This window comes from Kogia breviceps, chromosome 12 (genome assembly GCF_026419965.1).
Source record: "Kogia breviceps isolate mKogBre1 chromosome 12, mKogBre1 haplotype 1, whole genome shotgun sequence".
Classification (NCBI taxonomy): Eukaryota; Metazoa; Chordata; class Mammalia; order Artiodactyla; family Physeteridae; genus Kogia; species Kogia breviceps.
The window spans coordinates 11988398-12008285 of NC_081321.1; the positions used below are offsets into that span (position 1 = coordinate 11988398).

Genomic DNA, 19888 nt, shown 5'->3' on the forward strand with positions numbered 1-19888 from the left:
AATATTGATTCTTCCAATCCAAGAACATGGTATATATCTCCATCTATTTGTATCATCTTTAATTTCTTTCATCAGTGTCTTATAATTTTCTGCATATAGATCTTTTGTCTCCTTAAGTAGGTTTATTCCTGGATATTTTATTCTTTTTGTTGCAATGGTAAATGGGAGTGTTTTCTTAATTTCACTCTCACATTTTTCATCATTAGTGTATAAGAATGATCATATGGTTTTTGTTCTTCAATTTGTTAATATGGTGTACCACATTGATTGATTTGCATATATTGAAGAATCCTTGCATCCTTGGGATAAATCACACTTGATCATGGTTTGTGATCCTTTTAATGTGTTGTTGGATTCTGTTTGCTAGTATTTTATTGAGGATTTTTGCATCTATATTCATCAGTGATATAGGTCTGTAATTTTTTTTTTTTTGTACTATCTTTGTCTGATTTTGTTATCAGGGTGGTGGCAACCTCATAGAATGAGTTTGGGAGTGTTCCTTCCTCTGCAATTTTTTAGAAGAGTTTGAGAAGGATGGGTGCTAGCTCTTCTCTAAATGTTTGATAGAATTCACCTGTGAAGCCATCAGGTCCTGGACTTTTGTTTGTTGGAAGATTTTTAATCACAGTTTCAACTTCATTACTTGTGATTGGTCTGTTATATTTTCTGTTTCTTCTTGGTTCAGTCTTGGAAGGTTATACCTTTCTAAGACTGTGTCCATTTGTTCCAGGTTGTCCATTTTATTAGCACAGAGTTGCTTGTAATAGTCTCTCATGATGCCTTATATTTCTATGGTGTCCATTGTAACTTCTTTTTCATTTCTAATTTTATTGATTTGAGTCCTCTTCCTCTTATTCTGGATGAGCCTGGCTAAAGGTTTATCAATTTTGTTTATCTTCTCAAAGAACCAGCTTTTAGTTTTATTGATCTTTGCTATTGTTTTCTTCGTTTCTATTTCATTTGTTTCTGGTCTGGTCTTTATGATTTCTTACCTTCTACTGACTGGGTTTTCTTTGTTTTTCTTTCTCTAGTTCCTTTAGGTATAAGGTTAGATTGTTTATTTGACATTTTTCTTGTTTCTTGAGGTAGGATTGTATTGCTGTAAACTTCCCTCTTAGAACTGCTTTTGCTGCATCCCATAAGATTTGGATCATCATGTTTTCATTGTCATTTGTCTCTCGGTATTTTCTGATTTCTTCTTTGATTCCTTCAGTGATCTCTTGGTTATTTAGTAACACATTGTTTAGCCTCCATGTTTTTTTGTTTTTTACGTTTTTTCCCCTGTAATTGATTTCTAATCTCATGGCATTGTGGTCAGAAAAGATGCTTGATATGATTTCAGTTTTCTTATATTTACCAAGGCTTGATTTGTGACCCAAGATGTAATCTGTCCTGGAGAATGTTCCACGGGCACTTGAGAAGAAAGTGTAATCTGCTGTTTTTGGATGGAATGTCCTATAAATATCAATTAAATCTATCTGGTCTATTGTGTCATTTAACGCTTGTGTTTCCTTATTCATTTTCTGTTTGGATGATCTGTCCACTGGGGTAAGTGAGGTGTTAAAGTCCCCCACTATTATTGTGTTACTGTCAATTTCCTCTTTTAGAGCTGTTAGTATTTTCCTTATGTATTGAGGTGCTCCTACGTTGGGTGCATATATATTTATAATTGGTATATCTTCTTCTTGGATTGATTCCTTGATCATTATGTAGTGTCCTTCTTTGTCTTTTGTTACATTTTTTATTTTAAAGCTATTTTATCTGATATGAATATTGCTACTCCAGCTTTCTTTTGATTTCCATTTGTATGGAATATCTTTTTCCATCCCCTCACTTTCAGTCTGTATGTGTCCCTAGGTCTAAAGTGGGTCTCTTGTCAACAGCATACATATGGGTCTTGTTTTTGTATCCATTCAGCAAGCCTGTGTCTTTTGGTTGGAGCATTTAATCCATTCACATTTAAGGTAATTATTGATATGTATGTTCTTATTACCATTTTCTTAATTGTTTTGGGCTTGTTTTTGTAGGTCCTTTTCTTCTCTTGTGTTTCCCACTTAGAGACATTCCTTTAGCATTTGTTGTAGAGCTGATTTGGTGGTGCTGAATTTTCTTAGCTTTTGCTTGTCTGTAAAGGTTTTGATTTCTCAGTAGAATCTGAATGAGATCCTTGCGGGGTAGAGTAATCTTGGTTGTAGGTTCTTCCCTTTCATCACTTTAAGTATATTGTGCCACTCTCTTCTGGCTTGTAGAGTTTCTGCTGAGAAATCAGCTCTTAACCTTATGGGAATTCCCTCATATTTGTCATTTTTCCCTTGTTTCTTTTAACAATATTTCTTCATCTTTAATTTTTGTCAATTTGATTACTATGTGTTTTGGCGTGTTTCTCCTTGGGTTTATCCTGCCTGGGACTCTCTGCACATCCTGGACTTGGGTGGCTATTTCCTTTCCCATGTTAGAGAAATTTTCGACTATAATCTCTTCAAATATTTTCTCTGGTACTTTCTCTCGCCCTTCTCCTTCTAGGACCCCTATAATGCGAATGTTGTTGCATTTAATGTTGTCCCAGAGGTCTCTTAGGCTGTCTTCATTTCTTCTCCTTCTTTTTTCTTTATTCTGTTCTGCAGCAGTGAATTCTACCATTCTGTCTTCCAGGTCACTTATCCATTCTTCTGCCTCAGTTATTCTGCTATTGATTCCTTCTAGTGTATTTTTCAATTCAGTTATTGTATTGTTCATTTCTGTTTGTTTGTTCTTTAATTCTTCTAGATGTTTGTTCTTTAATTCTTCTAGGTCTTTGTTAAACATTGCTTGCATCTTCTTGCTTTGCCACCATTCTTTTTCTGAAGTCCTGGATCATCTTCACTATCATTATTCTGAATTCTTTTTCTGAAAGTTTGCCTGTCTCCACTTCATTTAGTTGTTTTTCTGGGGTTTTATCGTGTTCCTTCATCTTGTACATAGTCCTCTGCCTTTTCCTTTTGCCTATCTTTCTGTGAATGTGGTTTTTGTTCCACAGGTTTCAGGATTGTAGTTTTTCTTGCTTCTGCTGTCTGCCCTCTGGTGGATGAGGCTATCTAAGAGGCTCGTGCAAGTTTCCTGGTGGGAGGGACTGGTGGTGAGTAGAGCTGGGTGTTGGTCTGGTGGGCAGAGCTCAGTAAAACTTTAATCCACTAGTCTGCTGATGGGCAGGGCTGAGTTCCCTCCCTGTTGGTTGTTTGGCCTGAGGCAACCCAGCAGTGGGGCCTACAGTTTCTTTGGTGGGGCTAATGGTGGACTCCGGGAGGGCTCACACCAAGGAGTACTTCCCAGAACTTCTGCTGCCAGTGTCCCTGTCCCCTCAGTGAGTCACAGCCACCCCCCGCCTCTGCAGGAGACCCTCCAACACTAGCAGTTAGGTCTGGTTCAGTCTCCTATGGAGTCACTGCTCCTTCCCCCTGGGTCCCGATGCACACACTATTTTGTGTGTGCCCTCCAAGAGTGGAACCTCTGTTTCCCTTAGTCCTGTGGAAGTCCTGCAATCAAATCCCACTAGCCTTCAAAGTCTGATTCTCTGGGAATTCTTCCTTCTGTTGCCAGACCCCCAGGTTGGGAAGCCTGACGTGGGGCTCAGAACCTTCACTCCAGTGGGTAGACTTCTGTGGTATAAGTGTTCTCCAGTTTGTGAGTCACCCACCCAGCAGTTATGGGATTTGATTTTAATGTGATTGTGCCCCTCCTACCATCTCATTGTGGATTCTCCTTTGTCTTTGGATGCGGGGGTATCTTTTTTGGTGAGTCCTAGTCTTCCTGTTGATCATTATTCAGCAGTTAGTTGTGATTCTGGTGCTCTCGCAAGAGGGAGTGTGTGTTCATGCTATTAATGACATATATACAGGTAGTAATTTTGTGTTTTTGTTCCATCTACTATTGTGGAGTCAAGAGAGGGGTTGAATCTGCTAAATCAGCCTAGCTTTCATGCATTGTTTAGAACAAGGGTCAGCAAACTTTTGTGTAAAAGGCCAGATAGACAGTATTTCCACATGTGGATTCTGTTGCAACTACTCAACTCTGCTGTTTTCATGCATAAACAGACATACTATGACAAACAAACAGGAGTGGTTGTGTTCCAATAAAACTTTATTTATGGATATTGAATTTTTTTTCTTTTAAAGAAGAAGTTTTTATTCTGTTTGGTTAGAAGGACAGGATCCTTCTAACCAAACAGAAGTTCTATACTTATCCTTTGCTAACAATTGTACTTTCTTCCTTTTTTTTTTGAATTTAATTTTATTTATTTTTGGCTGCACTGGGTCTTGGTTGCTGTGCACGGGCTACTTTCTTTTTTGTAATTGAAGTACAGTTCATTTACATTGTTGTGTTAGTTTCAGGTGTGCCACAAAGTGATTCATATATTCATATATATATATATATATATATATATATATATATTCTTTTTCAGATTCTTTTCCCTTCAAGCTATTATAAAATATTGAGTATAGCTCCTTGTGCTATATAGTAGGTCCTTGTTGGTTACCTATTTTATATATAGTAGTGTGTATATGTTAATCCCAAACTCCTAATTTATCCTCTCCACTCCCCCTTCCCCTTTGGTAATCATATATTTGTTTTCTATGTCTGTGGGTATGGACACTGAATTTTGAATAATTGTCTTTTGCTACAAAACATTTTTCTTCTTTTGATTTTTTTAAACCATAGAAAAATGTAAAAACCTTCTTACCTTGTAGGACATATGAAAAAGGCAGTGGGCTGATTTGGCCTGCAGGTAATAATTTGCTGACCCCTGGTTTAGAGAAGCAAGCATTGTACTAAGAATAAGAAGGTAGATTCTGCTTTTCCTTCACTACTATTCACTGTATGACCTCCTTATCCCCTTCAAAATCACTTAATTTTTCTGAGCCTCAGTTTCCTCTTCAACAAATGAAGTAGTTGAATAAGTTAATCTCTAAGTTTTTTCCCAGCTCTATTATTCTATGATTTAAGAATATAGCTCACTCATTAGCCATCTAATTCCAAGGTAGAGGTTAGTAAGGAAGAGTCCCAAATTTCTTCAAAGACTTTTATAATCATTTATATTTCTTCATAAGTAAGTGAATCTTTGACCATTACTACATTAAAATTGTATTAAAATCACATATATTTATAAACAGTACTTTGGACTTAGTATTTTCCCCCTGATTTCCTCATAGCATAGGGACTGATTCACCAAGGGAACTAAGAATTGGTAGGAAAAGAATAGTTTGCTGATTAGTATTTATACTTAAGAGTACAGTGGGGCGTGGTACTCAAATCAGCCAGTTTAGCTACTTGTTAGTACCAGTTTTTAAAGACTTGGTCAAGGAGGAAGCAAAACCTTTGGAAGGGAATAGTTGGGTAATTATCCATAGATCTCATATTTTTGTGCATTACTCTTAGGCCTTATGAAAAATTCTCTGAAGTACTGTCTGCACCTACTGATAGACATTCATAGTTCTATAGGAAAAACATTACACCCAGGTCCTCCTTAGGTATGCCTCTGACTCCACTTAGCTCTTCAAATTAGAGCCTGTAATGTATTTATATGATAACAGCCTAAAGAAGTATATGGGAAGCGCTTGTTGGGGTGAAAAGAAATGTTTACTTGTTATGTTAACATGCAATCATTTGATTGTTGCTAGGGGTAGTATTAATTACCTTTCCTCACCTGCATAATGCACATTCTGTAGAGGAGCTGAAAAATGAAGAGAGGGAGAGGGGTGAAGAAAAATTTTGTGTTTTCCACATGGACCTCACTGTAGCGGCCGCCATTTCTTTCCTTGGCATGGTCTAACCAGCTTGTCATACCTCTGCCAAGGTGGCAATACTGCAGACAGCATGTTTTTAGTGCATTAACAAACACCCCAAAGGTTGTCAGGAGGGAGTAACCTGCAAGCAACTGGAAATATTACATATTAGTAAAGGAACTGTTCTTCAAGTTTCCAAAATGTCAATCAGAAAGATGACAATTGTAAGGATGAAAGGCAGTAAAGTGATTGAGAAGATTTTAGCACCCAAGGGATTGAATTCAAAGGAGTAAGCATCTGACAAGGGTTCTGGCATCCTGGTGACCAGCCCAAGGTGGTGCCTGACAGATGATGTGAAAAATGAAAAAGCTAAGATCAGTGGAAGCATATTAAAAAGGGAAGAAAGGTGACAAAATAAAGCACCAAAGTAAAAGATTTCAGAATCTCTCAGAAGCCTCTAACTTGAACACATTAATGAATAAGACAACCTGAAGTTTCATTTACAGCCTTAACACAAAGAACTGGTACTATTTTTTAATATAAATTGCCTTATAAATAATCCTCACTTTCCTTGTTAGGTAGAAGGCAGTCTCTTATTTTGACATGTAGATGAAAGGAAATATTTTCTCTGCTTTGACTTTATCCTTGAATTTCAGACATAAGGTTAAACTTTGAACTCTTCAAATGACTTTATGTATGCTGATAGTGTCACTAAAAGTTCAGATTAGATTAGTTGGCTTTTGACTTTTCCAGTAGTTTCCTCTGGGTTTATATGGCTGTTGCTTTAGCATCAGAAGTATTTTATTGCTTTAGATGTTTGCAATCACTTACTGCTAGTGATTTGCAATCTCATTGTTGCTTCTTTTATGATCTTTCAGATTTCACCTTTTCTTTGACTCCATTAGGACTTCCTGATACAATGACAGGTAAGAGATCCCGGTTTGGTTAGCAGTTCAGCTGTGCCATCATGATACAACTTTTCATAGCACTCCTTTTGACCAGATAAACCCTTTCACAAATTACTAAGACACCAAACTATGGTTGCAGGATAAACAATAAAATAAATATAAAAATGTTTGAGTTTCTCCAAAGAAAGCTGCTGTAGAAACTCAGATAATAGTTTGATCATCATTTTAATTATGTTCAAGTTTCCTATAGTAAAATGCTAGGTGAAATGCCTTCTAACCAAGCTCATTTAAATGCCACAGAGTATTGGTTTTTAAATTTAAATAAAGGATATTTATTAATATTTCTTTTTATGGGTATAGAGGGATGATAGTGATTTGATCTGGTCTTTTCTTTAAGAGTTGTAATAGACCTATTATGTCAGTGTTTGATTAATTGAGGAAGCTGGGAGCCTGGTAATTGAATATGGAGCCTTTCACCTCTAAGTCACTGAATCCAATCCAGCCCAAATTGGTAGTGACCAAGAGTGATTACAGCAGAGGCCTCTGTGAAGTGTGTTGAGGTCAAGTGGAAGTATGTCGGGATAATTGCTGGCAGGGGATAGGCTCATATCTACAGTCACTACTGCCTCCTTAGTCATTGTGGCCAGACCGGAACTGAGAAGGCCAAGGGAACAGAAGCACCTGTGAGTGACCAAGGTCTGTGTCTCTTAACAAGGAAGTAATTGGGACATCTCTTTACTACTGGAGAAAGAACTTCTCTATTAAGAGACTATTCCCAGCTATTTCAATTAGTTTACTTAAGATTTTGGTAAGATGAAAACTGAAAATGTCTTGATGAACAGTCTAGAGACGGAATTTGGACAGGTCTGGGCTAGGAGGCTTGACTTCCTGACATTTCCTTCTCATCTCATCTCTGTTGCTCATCAACCTGTTCTCGGATCAACTCTTGCGAAACAGTACCATGTAGACGGGAGGCTCATTACTGGCATTGATCCAACTTATTCTGTGCTTTCAAATAGACTTTATTATTAACTATTTGCAGGATGAAGGGTTATTTCAAGAGGTATTCTCCCCAATTTCCTTCCTATGTTTTAAATTCAGGACTTTATTGAATGTAATATGTTTTAAACTCACTAGTTCTTTTCCATATAAACAAATCACTATTTGTCACAAGATAAATTTGGATCTGCTTTTTTTTTTTTTTTTTTTTTCGGTACGCGGGCCTCTCAGTGCCGTGGCCTCTCCCGTTGCGGAGCACAGGCTCCGGACGCGCAGGCTCAGCCGCCATGGCTCACGGGCCCAGCCGCTCCGCGGCATGTGGGATCCTCCCGGACCGGGACACGAACCCGCGTCCCTTGCATCAACAGGCGTACTCTCAACCACTGAGCCACCAGGGAAGCCCTGGATCTGCTTTTATGCATGATAAATTGATACCTCCAGTCTTATTAAGTAGTTAAATACCACTATCATATTATTTCTAAAGAAAGGTAGTTCGGATTAGCGCTTCTGAAACTAGCTGTGTTAAAAGATAAGTTTTTTTTTAAAAAATTCTCAACTATTATGGTCAATACATTTGTGAAATACGATAAAATGGAATACCTAGGGCTTCCCTGGTGGTGCAGTGGTTGAGAATCCCCCTGTTGATGCAGGGGACACGGGTTCGTGCCCCGGTCCGGGAAGATCCCACATGCCGCAGAGCGGCTGGGCCCGTGAGCCGTGGCCACTGCGCCTGCACGTCCGGAGCCTGTGCTCCGCAACGGGAGAGGCCACAACAGTGAGAGGCCCGCGTACCGCAAAAAAAAAAAAAAAAAAAAAAAAAAAAAGGGAATACCTAAAAAATAAAATAAAAACAAAGATACAAAATATAAAACCTGATCTTTTGGTTATTAGATTCAACAGACATATGATGTAACTTTCCATAATATTTCTACATGTTTTCTCTCAGTGTCTTTATTTTCTATGTTGCACGCCAGTAACAAACAGTTTATGATCAGCACTACACCATGGACCAAGTTTTGAGTAGCACTGCCTTGAATACACACTTTGAAAAAATAATTTATTTAAACAAGTAAAATTGTATCTGATATGGTGATATGAAGCAACAAAAACAAAATGGTTAAGAACAAGAAATGATTAGGTATGAATGAGGTCTAAAATTTTAGCCCTCCACGTGTGTGTAATTGATGCCAAACAAATGTGAATGCAATCATTCATTCATTTAACATATTTATTACATACCTACTATGTGTTGGGGACTTTTCTAGGCCTTAATGATATAGTAGTGAACAAGATCTAGAGATCCCTGAGAAGACACTAAACAAGCAAGGAAATATTAGGTGAGTTCAATGATGAAAAGAAAATGAGGTGATAAGATAGAGACTGATTGTGGGTAGTGTGTAGAGGACACCTAAAGAGTTGAAATTTGAACTGAGGATTGAATAGACTGGAAATAGGCAAAAAGACCTAGAGGAAGCATATATCAGGCATGTCATGAAGCAGAAATGAGCAGGGAGAAGCTCAGGAACAGGAAAGGCCAATGAGGCAGTAGCTCAGGAAAAATGTTGGAAGGAGATGAGGTCTAAGATTTGGTCAGGGTCAGACTTCACAGGCCAAAACAAAGGAGCTTGGGGTTTATTCTCTATGTTATGGGAAACCATTAAGAAATTTTATGCAGAGTGGACATATGATGTATATTTTTTAAAAGTTACTCTGGAACTCTGGTAGTTGTGTGCATAATGGATTTTAAGGAACAAGAGAGGAAGCTGGAATACAGGTAAGAAGTCGTGATGACTTGGACATAAAACAGCAAGAAGAGAAGTGAACACAATGGATGTGTTGTCAGAGAATCAATAGGACCTTCCAATGTGGGGAGAGGTTGAAGAAATGAGAAGATTTGAGGATGCTACTTTCCTTCCCCTTAAACCACTGGGCTTCAGTGACTTACACGAAGATGGAGAAGACAAGAATGGAATCCGTTTGCAGTTGGGTGAATCAAGAGTTGAGTTTTGGTCAGGTTAAATTTGAGATAAGCGCTAGATAACAAAATCAAAATGTTAAATAGGAAGTCAGATATATATGAGTTTCAAGGTGAGGAGAGAGGTCAAATGAAATTGAGCATTTGGTGTATAGTTGGCATTAAAAGCTGTGGGACTAGAGTTTACTTAAGGAAAGAGGGTGAGAAGAGTGGGGTCCCTGGAATAAATCGGAGGGCTTCCCATTAGGAGACTGTGAGAGGAGAAAAGGTACCCAAGAGTGGACAATGAACTACATGGGTTGTAAGTCGGAGAGAAGAGGAAGCAGTAAACCGAAATTGATCAGCTGGACTGAGAGGGAGCCAGAAAGTTCGAGCGGTCAGGAAAAGGAGCTACATGGTAATCTGTCTACCCAAAGGGAGCGCCCATTGTCCCATCCAAAGGTCGTTACCCCGAGTGTTAGGAGGAATGTCCCCGTGAAAACCTCTACATCTAAACATCACACCACCTTCCTGGAATAATCTATTAGACTTGATAGAAAACTCATGCCTTCTGTACAAATAATTTTTTTTTTTTTCCTGCGGTACGCGGGCCTCTCACTGTTGTGGCCTCTCCCGTTGCGGAGCACAGGCTCCAGACGCGCAGGCGCAGCGGCCACGGCTCACGGGCCCAGCCGCTCCGCGGCACGTGGGATCCTCCTGGACCGGGGCACGAACCCGCGTCTCCTGCATCGGCAGGCAGACCCTCAACCACTGCGCCACCAGGGAAGCCCTATACAAATAATTTTGTGTGTCTTGTAGACTCAGCCTTAAAAAGAAAAATCCATTGTCATTATAATCCCCAAATTGGTTTTCTGCACCAGGAGCAGAAACGGGAAGTTGAAAAAAAACCTGAATTGAAAATGCAACCGAAACTTCAAGCTCCAGTTTATTTATTTATGTATTTCCGGTACGCGGGCCTCTCACTGTCGTGGCCTCTCCCTCTGCGGAGCACAGGCTCCGGACGCGCAGGCTCAGCGGCCATGGCTCACGGGCCCAGCCGCTCCACGGCATGTGGGATCTTCCCGGACCGGGGCACGAACCCGCGTCCCCTGCATCGGCAGGCGGACTCTCAACCACTGTGCCACCAGGGAAGCCCTTATTTTTTATTTTATTTTATATATTTTTTCAAGCTCCAGTTTAAACATGCGTGGCAAACACACCAGGCATGCACATTTTAAAAGAAAACAGATGAACTACTTTAAATGCTTTGTTGAAAAACTTAAAGATTTGTAGCCATTACTATTTAAAAAAAAAAAAAACTTTAGAAAGCAATTTTTCTATTCTTTGTACCTTTAAGTTCTTAGCTCTGATGTTCTGCTCCTCTGACCTTGATCTAATCATGAATATCTATGCTACCTAATTATAATAAAGAAAAGCCTACATTGCACTCTAGATGGTAGATGCACATTTTTTTCTTCTTTGGTCACCTGCCAGTTCTCAAAATTATGGCAGTGGGAAGAAATGCAAATGAAGGCCATGCTTGACAGCTAAACATAATGGAATGCATGGTCCACATTTGAAAAGTTACCTTAAAATAAAAGGTAGCATATAAAAAATCATTTCTTTAAGGTCACCTATGGCTTTGAATTACAGCTTTGAGGAATTTCCAATTTAGTCAGAGAGGAAGAAGCCAAAATAAGGATTATATACTTTTCTAGAGGCAAGACAGAGTTTTACTTCATCATAATTGGGTGATCGTATAACTTGGAAATAGAAAACAAAACAAAGCAAAACAACTCCAGAATATTCATTTGATATAGTATTGTGTGAAGTAAACCACTGGTGAACATTTTATAATTTGACTGCAGCTAATACAGTTTCTTTCTTGTAAATGTCCAAAGGAAGGTTACCTTATCACATGTTAAAATATGTAACATATAGACTAGAGTAGGCTGGCAGTAAACAGAGGTGATCAGATAGATTTGTATTACTTAAAGAGTTGTAATTCTTTATTCAGATGAATATATTTTCAAATAGGAGATTAGGAAGCAAATGGTTGGATGCCAAATAGTTATTTAGAAAATTTGAATATGAAAATTATGTATACATAATTAGTCACAAAAAATCAGAATTATTTGATAATTACACACTTTAGAATACGTCAAAGTGGTCTTTTGATAAAGACCAAGTTTATACTTTATACTTCCTTTACATTTTCCTCTTTTTTGCCTTTTTGGGGCTGACAGAGAGGATCTCTCAGACCCTTTTTGCATAATGAACCCATTCTGCAGACTAGCGGAAGGCTGTGTACTGCCTAGCTGTGATCCACAGAACACAGAGCTCTGTTCTAGAAACAAGTTAGAGGCTTCTGGGGATGATGTTCTCCCCGTTTCACTGCTTCAGTATGTGGCGTAATAAAACGAGCTCTAGCCTGAGAAAAGGTAGGCCTGGGTTCTGGTTCCACTTCAGCCACTGCCGGTGACATCTTGGGCAAGTCATTTAATTCAAGTATGTCCCATTTTCTGTACTCAGTTTAACAATAAGAAACACTGAGCATTTACCATATTCCAAGTATGTACGCAACACAGGAATTTCTAACTATATTCAGAAATAGATCATTTCAACACAACACGGTAGGTGAAATGGTAAAGATAGCTCAGGATGGTACAGGAGCAGGGGCATAGGACATGGAGTCTAGTCTTTAAAAGAAAATATGGGGCCCTTCTTGCCTACCTCACTGGTATGTGGAGAAATGAAGTAACAACAGTGAAGTTTTAAAAATATAACTTATTGCATTGCTGTTACTGGTAGTTGTATAGGTAAGTGGTAGAAACAGTGGTAGCAGTCAAAGTACTACTAAAAGTAAAATGTGTTATTTAGAAATTAAGGTCAGAGTTAAACAAGATAGATGAATATGAATACAGGTAGACTGGCTAACCAAAGGAGCAGAATAGAAACTCTAGAAATGCAAGTGGCAATATACAAGGAAGGTGGCATCTCAAATTAGTGGGGAAAATACGAACTTTTAAATAAGTGAGGTTGGATAATGTGACAGTCATATGGGAAAAAGATAAAATTGAGTTCACTCATAAAACTTGTTCTAATATAATTTCCACATGGGTCACAGAGGTAAAGGTAAATATATATACCAAAAGAAAATATGAATGAATTCCTTTATAATCTGGGAATGAGGAAAACTTTTTCACCATGAATCAAAATCTAGAAGCAATAAGGGAGATTGATAAATTTGATTAAAAACAAAAACCACACAAAAGACAAAACAAATAAACAATGTGTTGTGCATGGATGACAACACGAGAAGCAAAATTAAAAGATATATGACAAATGGGAATAATATTCGCAACTTTTATCGTAAACAAAGAATTAATATCTTCAATGTATAGAAATCTAAAAATTGAAAAAAATTGGAGAGACTGTAGGGAAATAGTCATTGTCATACATTTTTGGTGGAAATACAATATGGTACAACCACTATAGAAGGGAATTTGGCGATATGTAGCAAAATTATCTGTGGATTTACTTTTTGATTTACTATTCCAATTTGTAGGAATCTATCCTAAAGATCTGCTGGGGAAAAATGCTAAGAGAGGTATGCACCAAGCTATTCTTTAGAACCTATTTAATGTGGCAGAAGTAAAGAAACAAACCAAACATCCATCAATATAAGACCGGTAAAATAAACAATGGAGTACTATCCAGCTAGAAAAAGAATGAGGAATATTGTTATATACAGTTATGAAGCAATTCGTAGGTTATATTAAATGCAAAAAGCAGGTGAGAAAAGTGTGAATAAAATGCTACTGTTTATAGGAGAAGGGGGAAATACATACATATACATAGACATACATACACATATATACAATTTTAGTATTTTCCTTTATTTAAAAAATGGAAGGATGATTCTTTAAAAATATGTAAATGGACACCTAAAGGAATAGAGGGGACATAGGAATATAAGTAGACCTTGTTTGTACATGGATTTTAGATCCATAAAATTATTTATGATTTAAAACAAAAATTTTTTAAATGCTTCCAAGGATTTAAAATTTTCAAATTTTAAAAATACCTCAGGATTTTTAAAGGATGAATGAAACAGATGAAGGAAATTAAGAGGTATAAACTTCCAGTTACAAAATAAATGAGTCACAGGAATGAAATATACAGTGTGGACAATCTAGTCAATAGCAATGTAATATCTTTGTATGGTGACAAAAATGGTCAAAAGGTATAAACTTCCAGTTATAAGATAAATAAGTACAAGGGATGTAATGTACAACATGATTAATATAATGAACACAACTGTATGTTATAGATGAAAGTTGTTAAGAGAGTCAATCCTAAGAGTTCTCATCACACGGAAAAATTTGTTTAATTTTTTTCTCGTAGTTTGTATCTACATGAGGTGATGGGTCATCACTGATCTTGTTGTGGCGACTGTTTCATAACGTATGGAAGTCAGGTCATTATGTTGTACACTTTAAATTTACATAGTGCTGTATGCTAATTATATCTCACTAAAACTAGAAGAAGGAAAAACCTGATTTATGCAGATATATAATTAAAAAGTCCAACAGGCAAGGCTGCACAGTGTAGCTCAATAAGGTCTCCAAAGACCTGTGGGTCCTTCAAAGATATAGGAAGTATTGTTACTGTGATTTAAGGGGGATCAGTGCTGGATGTTAAACAATATATGCTTATGACAGAGTTATATGAGCTATTTAACAGTTTTCACATTTAGCTCTGAGTGGGCTAGACTGAGTATAATATAATATAGAAATACTTTGGATAGGAGACTTGTGAGTTCAGAGCTACTAAGATTTTGTGCTTTTTCCCAATTTATTAGGAATGGTCTGGGTCCAGATTTTAGTAACTATTGTCTAAATCTTTACATGCAAAAAGTGAATTTTAACACTATTTCCTATTGTTGATATGGTATTAAATGAGATACAGGATGTAAAGTGCTTAACACAAAATAAGAATCATATTACACTCTATCAACAACTGAAAAAAAAACTAACCTCACAAATGGAACAAATGCACTTAATTGTGTTTAAAGTTAGTGGCATAACCAAACAGAGAGGAACTATACCAAGTGACTTTAAAACATAATCATCTTAGTGTACATTCCCAGGGATTATAACTTAAAGAAAAAACTATAAGAAGAATTTTGAGACTGTCAATAATCATTGTGAACTGGGATTTTGGCATGGGAAGAAGTAGAAAAAGACTTGAGTTTGATAAGGTTAAGTAAAAATCCTGTAGTTCCGGTTTTGATTAGGGTATTCGTATAGTCCAAAATGCATGTTATCTTAGAGAAAAAAAAAGGACATTTTCTAGGTCTGTGCATTGAAAAGACCTAGAAACCATGACGGACTAAGTAGCGATAAGCATCTCCATCACCAAGACTGTAGTCTCTAAATACCAGTATATATACAAGAAAAGGAAACAGTTCTTTAAGAAAGAGATGATTCAAAGTTCAGGGAAGAGAATGATGACCATAGACTATCTTGGCATACCAGAAAGCAAGGAAGCATTCAAAGACAACACAGGCTTGTCTGAAGGACTCAGGCCCAACATGAAGGGTACCTCACTGCCCAAACATGGAAAAATTTGATCAAAGAAGATAGAGATTATTGATACTCTTGAAGAATCTGTTGCTCTCAAGTATAATAACTGACAGACTCTACAAATTATCTGAGTTGAAAGAGAAATTATAGGGAATCCAAGAGGAAGAAGATGTGTTGAGAAAACCATAAGATCCAAAAAAATCAATGTAAAGTGTGATTTGCTTACATTTTTCTGGCTGATAAATCAGGTTATAGTGCATCATATGAAGGGTTATCAGAGCCATAAGTGTAGACATAAAAGGAGTAAGTAAGACCAGGGCCCAGGCCGCCGAGTGCTGGATATAAGACAGTCCCAGAAAGACAACAGTTGCATTTAGACTCATGATCCAATAAAACCTGGGATACCAAAACAAAAATAAAACTATCATTGAGTTACTTAATATAACAATTGCTAATTTTAATGATTTTAATAAATATAAGCTACAACTTAGCAGCATGTTAGCTGAACTAGATTTTGCAAATGTTGTTTATCAGCTTTCTTTTTTTTAATTTCATTTAAAAAATTTTTATACAATTTTTAAAGGTTACTCTCCATTTATAGTTATTACAAAATATTGGCTATGTTCCCCATGTTGTACAACTCATCCTTGAGCCTATCTTACACTCAGTAGTTTATACCTCCCACTCCCCCTACCCCTATATTCCCACAACCCCACAAGCACTAGTTCTCTATATCTGTGAGTCTGCTTCTTTCTTTGTCATATTCATTAGTTTGTTGTATTTTTTAGATTCTACATATAAGTGATATCATACAGTAATTGTGTTCCTGTATCTGACTTATTTCACTTGACAAAATACCCTCCAAGTCCATCCATTTGGCTGCAAATGGCAAAGTTTCATTCTTTTTTATGGCTGAGTAGTATTCCAGTGTGTGTGTGTGTGTGTGTGTGTGTGTGTGTGTGTGTGTGTGTGTGTACATACATTAGATTCCTCTTTCCTGCTGAAACTATGGAGCCAGAGTAGGAGGGTGGGGCAGTTTTTCCACAGTGTTTGCTTGAAGTAGGGCAGGTATTATCAAAAAGATATTTTATGTTAGGCTACCCTTTCCCTGGTACTTTACCTATGGGCAGCAGGCTTTTCTTGGAGCTGCCCTCTCCTCACCATGCCTTTGGGCAGTTCCAGGCTTCTCTACTGTTGGCAAAAAGAAAACCCAGAAAACTCATTGCTCTCCTCTCTCAAGTTCCAAGATCTCTAGCTAGAGTCTGTCATCTTTCCACCGTTCAGAATCTTCCTATGTTTGTTGTGTTATGTCCAGGTTTTTTTAGATGTAAAAAAGGAGGACCTGGAAGGAATGGGGCTACTGTCATGGACTGTCCTGGAATCCCCCTATGATTTTTCAACTGGGTAGTTTATCTTCCTATTATTGATTTGTAAAAGTTCTTTATATATTCAGGCTGCATGTCTTTTGTCAGATATGTGTTCTACAAATGTTTTCTCCCAATCTCTGGTTTGCCTCGTCATTTTCTTAGCTAAATCTTTTGATAACAGCAGCTGTTTTTAATTTTAATGAATTTCATCAGTGTTTTTAATTGGTTCATGCTTCTTGTGTCCTATGTAAAGAATACTTCCTAAATGTAGGTCACAAGTATTTTTTCCTTTTTTTAAAAGCAGTTTTATGCCTTTAGATCTCTATGTTAGGTCAATGATCGGCTTTGAGTTAACTTTTTAGTCAGGTGTCATGAGTAACTTTTTCTATTTGATATCCAGTTATTCTAGCACAATTTATTGAAAAGATGATCCTTTCCCCGTTGAATTTTTTGGCACCTTTGTTGAAAATCAATTGACCTTATAAACGTGGTTGTTTTTTCTGAATTTCAATTTTGTTCTACTAACCTATCCTTATGCCAAAACCATACTATCTTTATTACTGTTGCTTTTTCTCTTGTTTTTTCAAACAATTTTATTGAGATATAAGTGAGATACAATAAACTGCATGTGCTTAAAATGTCCAGTTTAAGTTTTGAATATGTATGCACTCAATAAATGATCACCCCTTTCAAAATCATGAACATCCACTCTCCATAACTGACCTAGAAAAGTAATCAAATGTCAGACATGGCCATGCTGAGCAAGCTGATTGACTGTAATCCACTGATAGCAATTTATTTATCACAGTGCAGAGGGGTACAAAGTTAGAATTTTCTAGGACAATGGGGTAGAGTCCCTGGGCTCTGCCTCAGGTCATCCTTCCGTGCAGTTGCAAGCTGCACACTTGAACTGTGGCTGTAACAACCAAGAGAGGCTGGAACTGCAGAGCAATGTTAAGGTCCTTTCCATCTTTAAGAAACGCTTTTTTCGGGCTTCCCTGGTGGCGCAGTGGTTGAGAATCCGCCTGCCAATGCAGGAGACACGGGTTCGTGCCCCGGTCCGGGAAGATCCCACATGCCGTGGAGCGGCTGGGCCCATGAGCCAAAAAAAAAAAAAAAAAAAACACGCTTTTTTTCAAATGCTAAGTATTGCTGAGAAAAAATCCAAGAGGACACTGTGTGACTCTTCAGTACACCACAGGGGGATGTAAACGGAATTGCTCTAAAGAGGGTCAAGGAAAATTACAATTCTTCCAAGACTTACATCTTGTGAAATATAGTTATAAACCAAAGAATTATAGTGCTGAATATCTCTGTATAGGGAGAGATTTCACATAAAGTACTAAATGTGTTTTAACAAATGCCACCCAACCTATTTGATGTGTAATTTTCTGAAAGAATTACCTAGTACAATCATGTTTTATATAATCTTTGTTGATCCATGGACAGGACAAGCCATAGATAATTAAGGGTGAAACTGTATATGTATCAACTGTAAAAAAAATAAAAGAAATAAAAATCCACAGTCTTCAAACTCACCATTAAGACTCCTTTCATCTCATAGCTCACCAGCAAATTGAATATATAAAGCACCTCTCACACAGAAAGTCAGAGAGCAAAGCACTAAAGCAAAACAAATACCAGTGATTAAGGAAAATTGAAAGCAGCAGTAAAAATATGTTTCTCTAGTCTACTTTTAAATACAGACTGGGAACTGCAAATAATTGGGGGTATATATAAGTGGTAATTTTTTTTTTTTTTTTGGTCTTCATGATTCTATGGTGTTGAATACAAATAAGGGGGAAAAGCCCCTATTGCTGCAAAATTCAGAAAACCTTTTGAGATTATTTATATTAAATATTCACCTTAATTTATTTAGTGATAGTTTTTAAAGTCACTCAAATATTCTGTCACTTCTTAGACTGACCAATTTTGACTCGCTTCAGACTTATTTTAAGTGATTATAAAACAAATAGTTTGAAATGGGCTTTCCAACCTATTTAAGAAGGTATTGAAGAGGGGAGAAAAACTTCTGGGTCTTCATAGCCTTAGTGGACAATTTTAAGAATTCAGACAGAATATTCTATTCTGCCTTGAACAATATTGAGATAATTCACCAGGGGATTTGTGGTTCTTCAATGGGCTAAAATTGAACTGTTTAGAAGAGTCAATGAAACACTGGGGCGCTGATTTCATGGTGGATGGCTGTTGTCAATCATTGCTTCTTTTAGCATAACCACTGGCCCACTGAAGTGCTTCAAAGAATATTCTAGCTGATGTGAATTTGGAGAAAGAATGACCAGAAGGAAATTTTGCATTTCTTACTTTAAAAAAAAAATTTATTGGAGTATAATGATTGCGTTAGTTTCAGGTGTACAGCATAGTGATTCAGTTATACATGTGCGTATACTCATTCTTTTTGAGAGTTTTTTTCCCCTATAGGTTATTACAGAGTACTCAGTAGAGTTCCCTGTGCTATACAGCAGGCCCTTGTTGATGATTTTATATATAGTAGTGTGTGTGTATGTTAATCCCAAGCTCCTAATTTATCCCTCCCTCCACATTTCCCCTTTGGCAACCAAAAGTTTGTTTTCGAAATCTGTGAGTCTGTTTCCACTTTGTAAATCAGTTCATTTATATCATTTTTTCCTACTTTTTATCTATAAATATTTTTCAACAATGCTATTAAAGAAAAGACGGCTTAATAAAGGAAGATAATTGATTTGGGTGAATTGACAGCACGATTAAAGGAAAAGGTTTACTTTTAATTAAGAAACTGGGGGGGAATGCTTCACTCTCTTTCTCCTGCCCTCCCTGCCTTTCTCACTCTTTTAACTTGCTCTCATTCCCTTTCTGTCTTTGTTCCCGGCCTTCTGCCAAATCCCAATTTTAACAGTTGTTTATGTTGTTGAAGAGAAAACCACAGGCCCCAAATGGCGTCACTTGTGCTAAAGCCCATGATACCAAACCTAGGCTTAGATACAGGACTTAATTGCAGTTTCGAGCTTCTCCAGAAATGTAATCTTCATCAACCAGTCTGGAATTTTCTGGTCAGCATCAACGAGGTCATCTGTCATGTAGGCCCTCTCCATCCCCCAGAAGAAGAGACAATCTATGTGGTAAAACCCTTGCCATTCCCTCCCTACCCCACCTCCCCAAAAAGAAGATACCCTGGCCTAAAAATAATGCTGCCTTTTCTTTTGCGAATAGCTCCCTTGCCCTACCCTTCTTCCTATAAAAACCTTCCATTTCGTACAACCCCTCAGAGCACGCTTGTAGTTGCTGGATGGGGCACTGTCCAATTCATGAATCG

The 19888-nt window shown here is 37.4% G+C and overlaps 1 protein-coding gene across 1 annotated transcript in view; it reads right to left on the reverse strand.

Moving 5' to 3' along the window:
- The window catches only part of SLC15A5 (solute carrier family 15 member 5), an 84289-nt gene that overhangs the window by 56221 nt on the left and 8180 nt on the right, over nt 1-19888 (reverse strand). Inside the window, 2 exon segments of the mRNA XM_059081532.1 lie at nt 5681-5901; nt 15435-15604. Of these exon segments, the coding sequence (XP_058937515.1) occupies nt 5681-5901; nt 15435-15604 (391 nt within the window).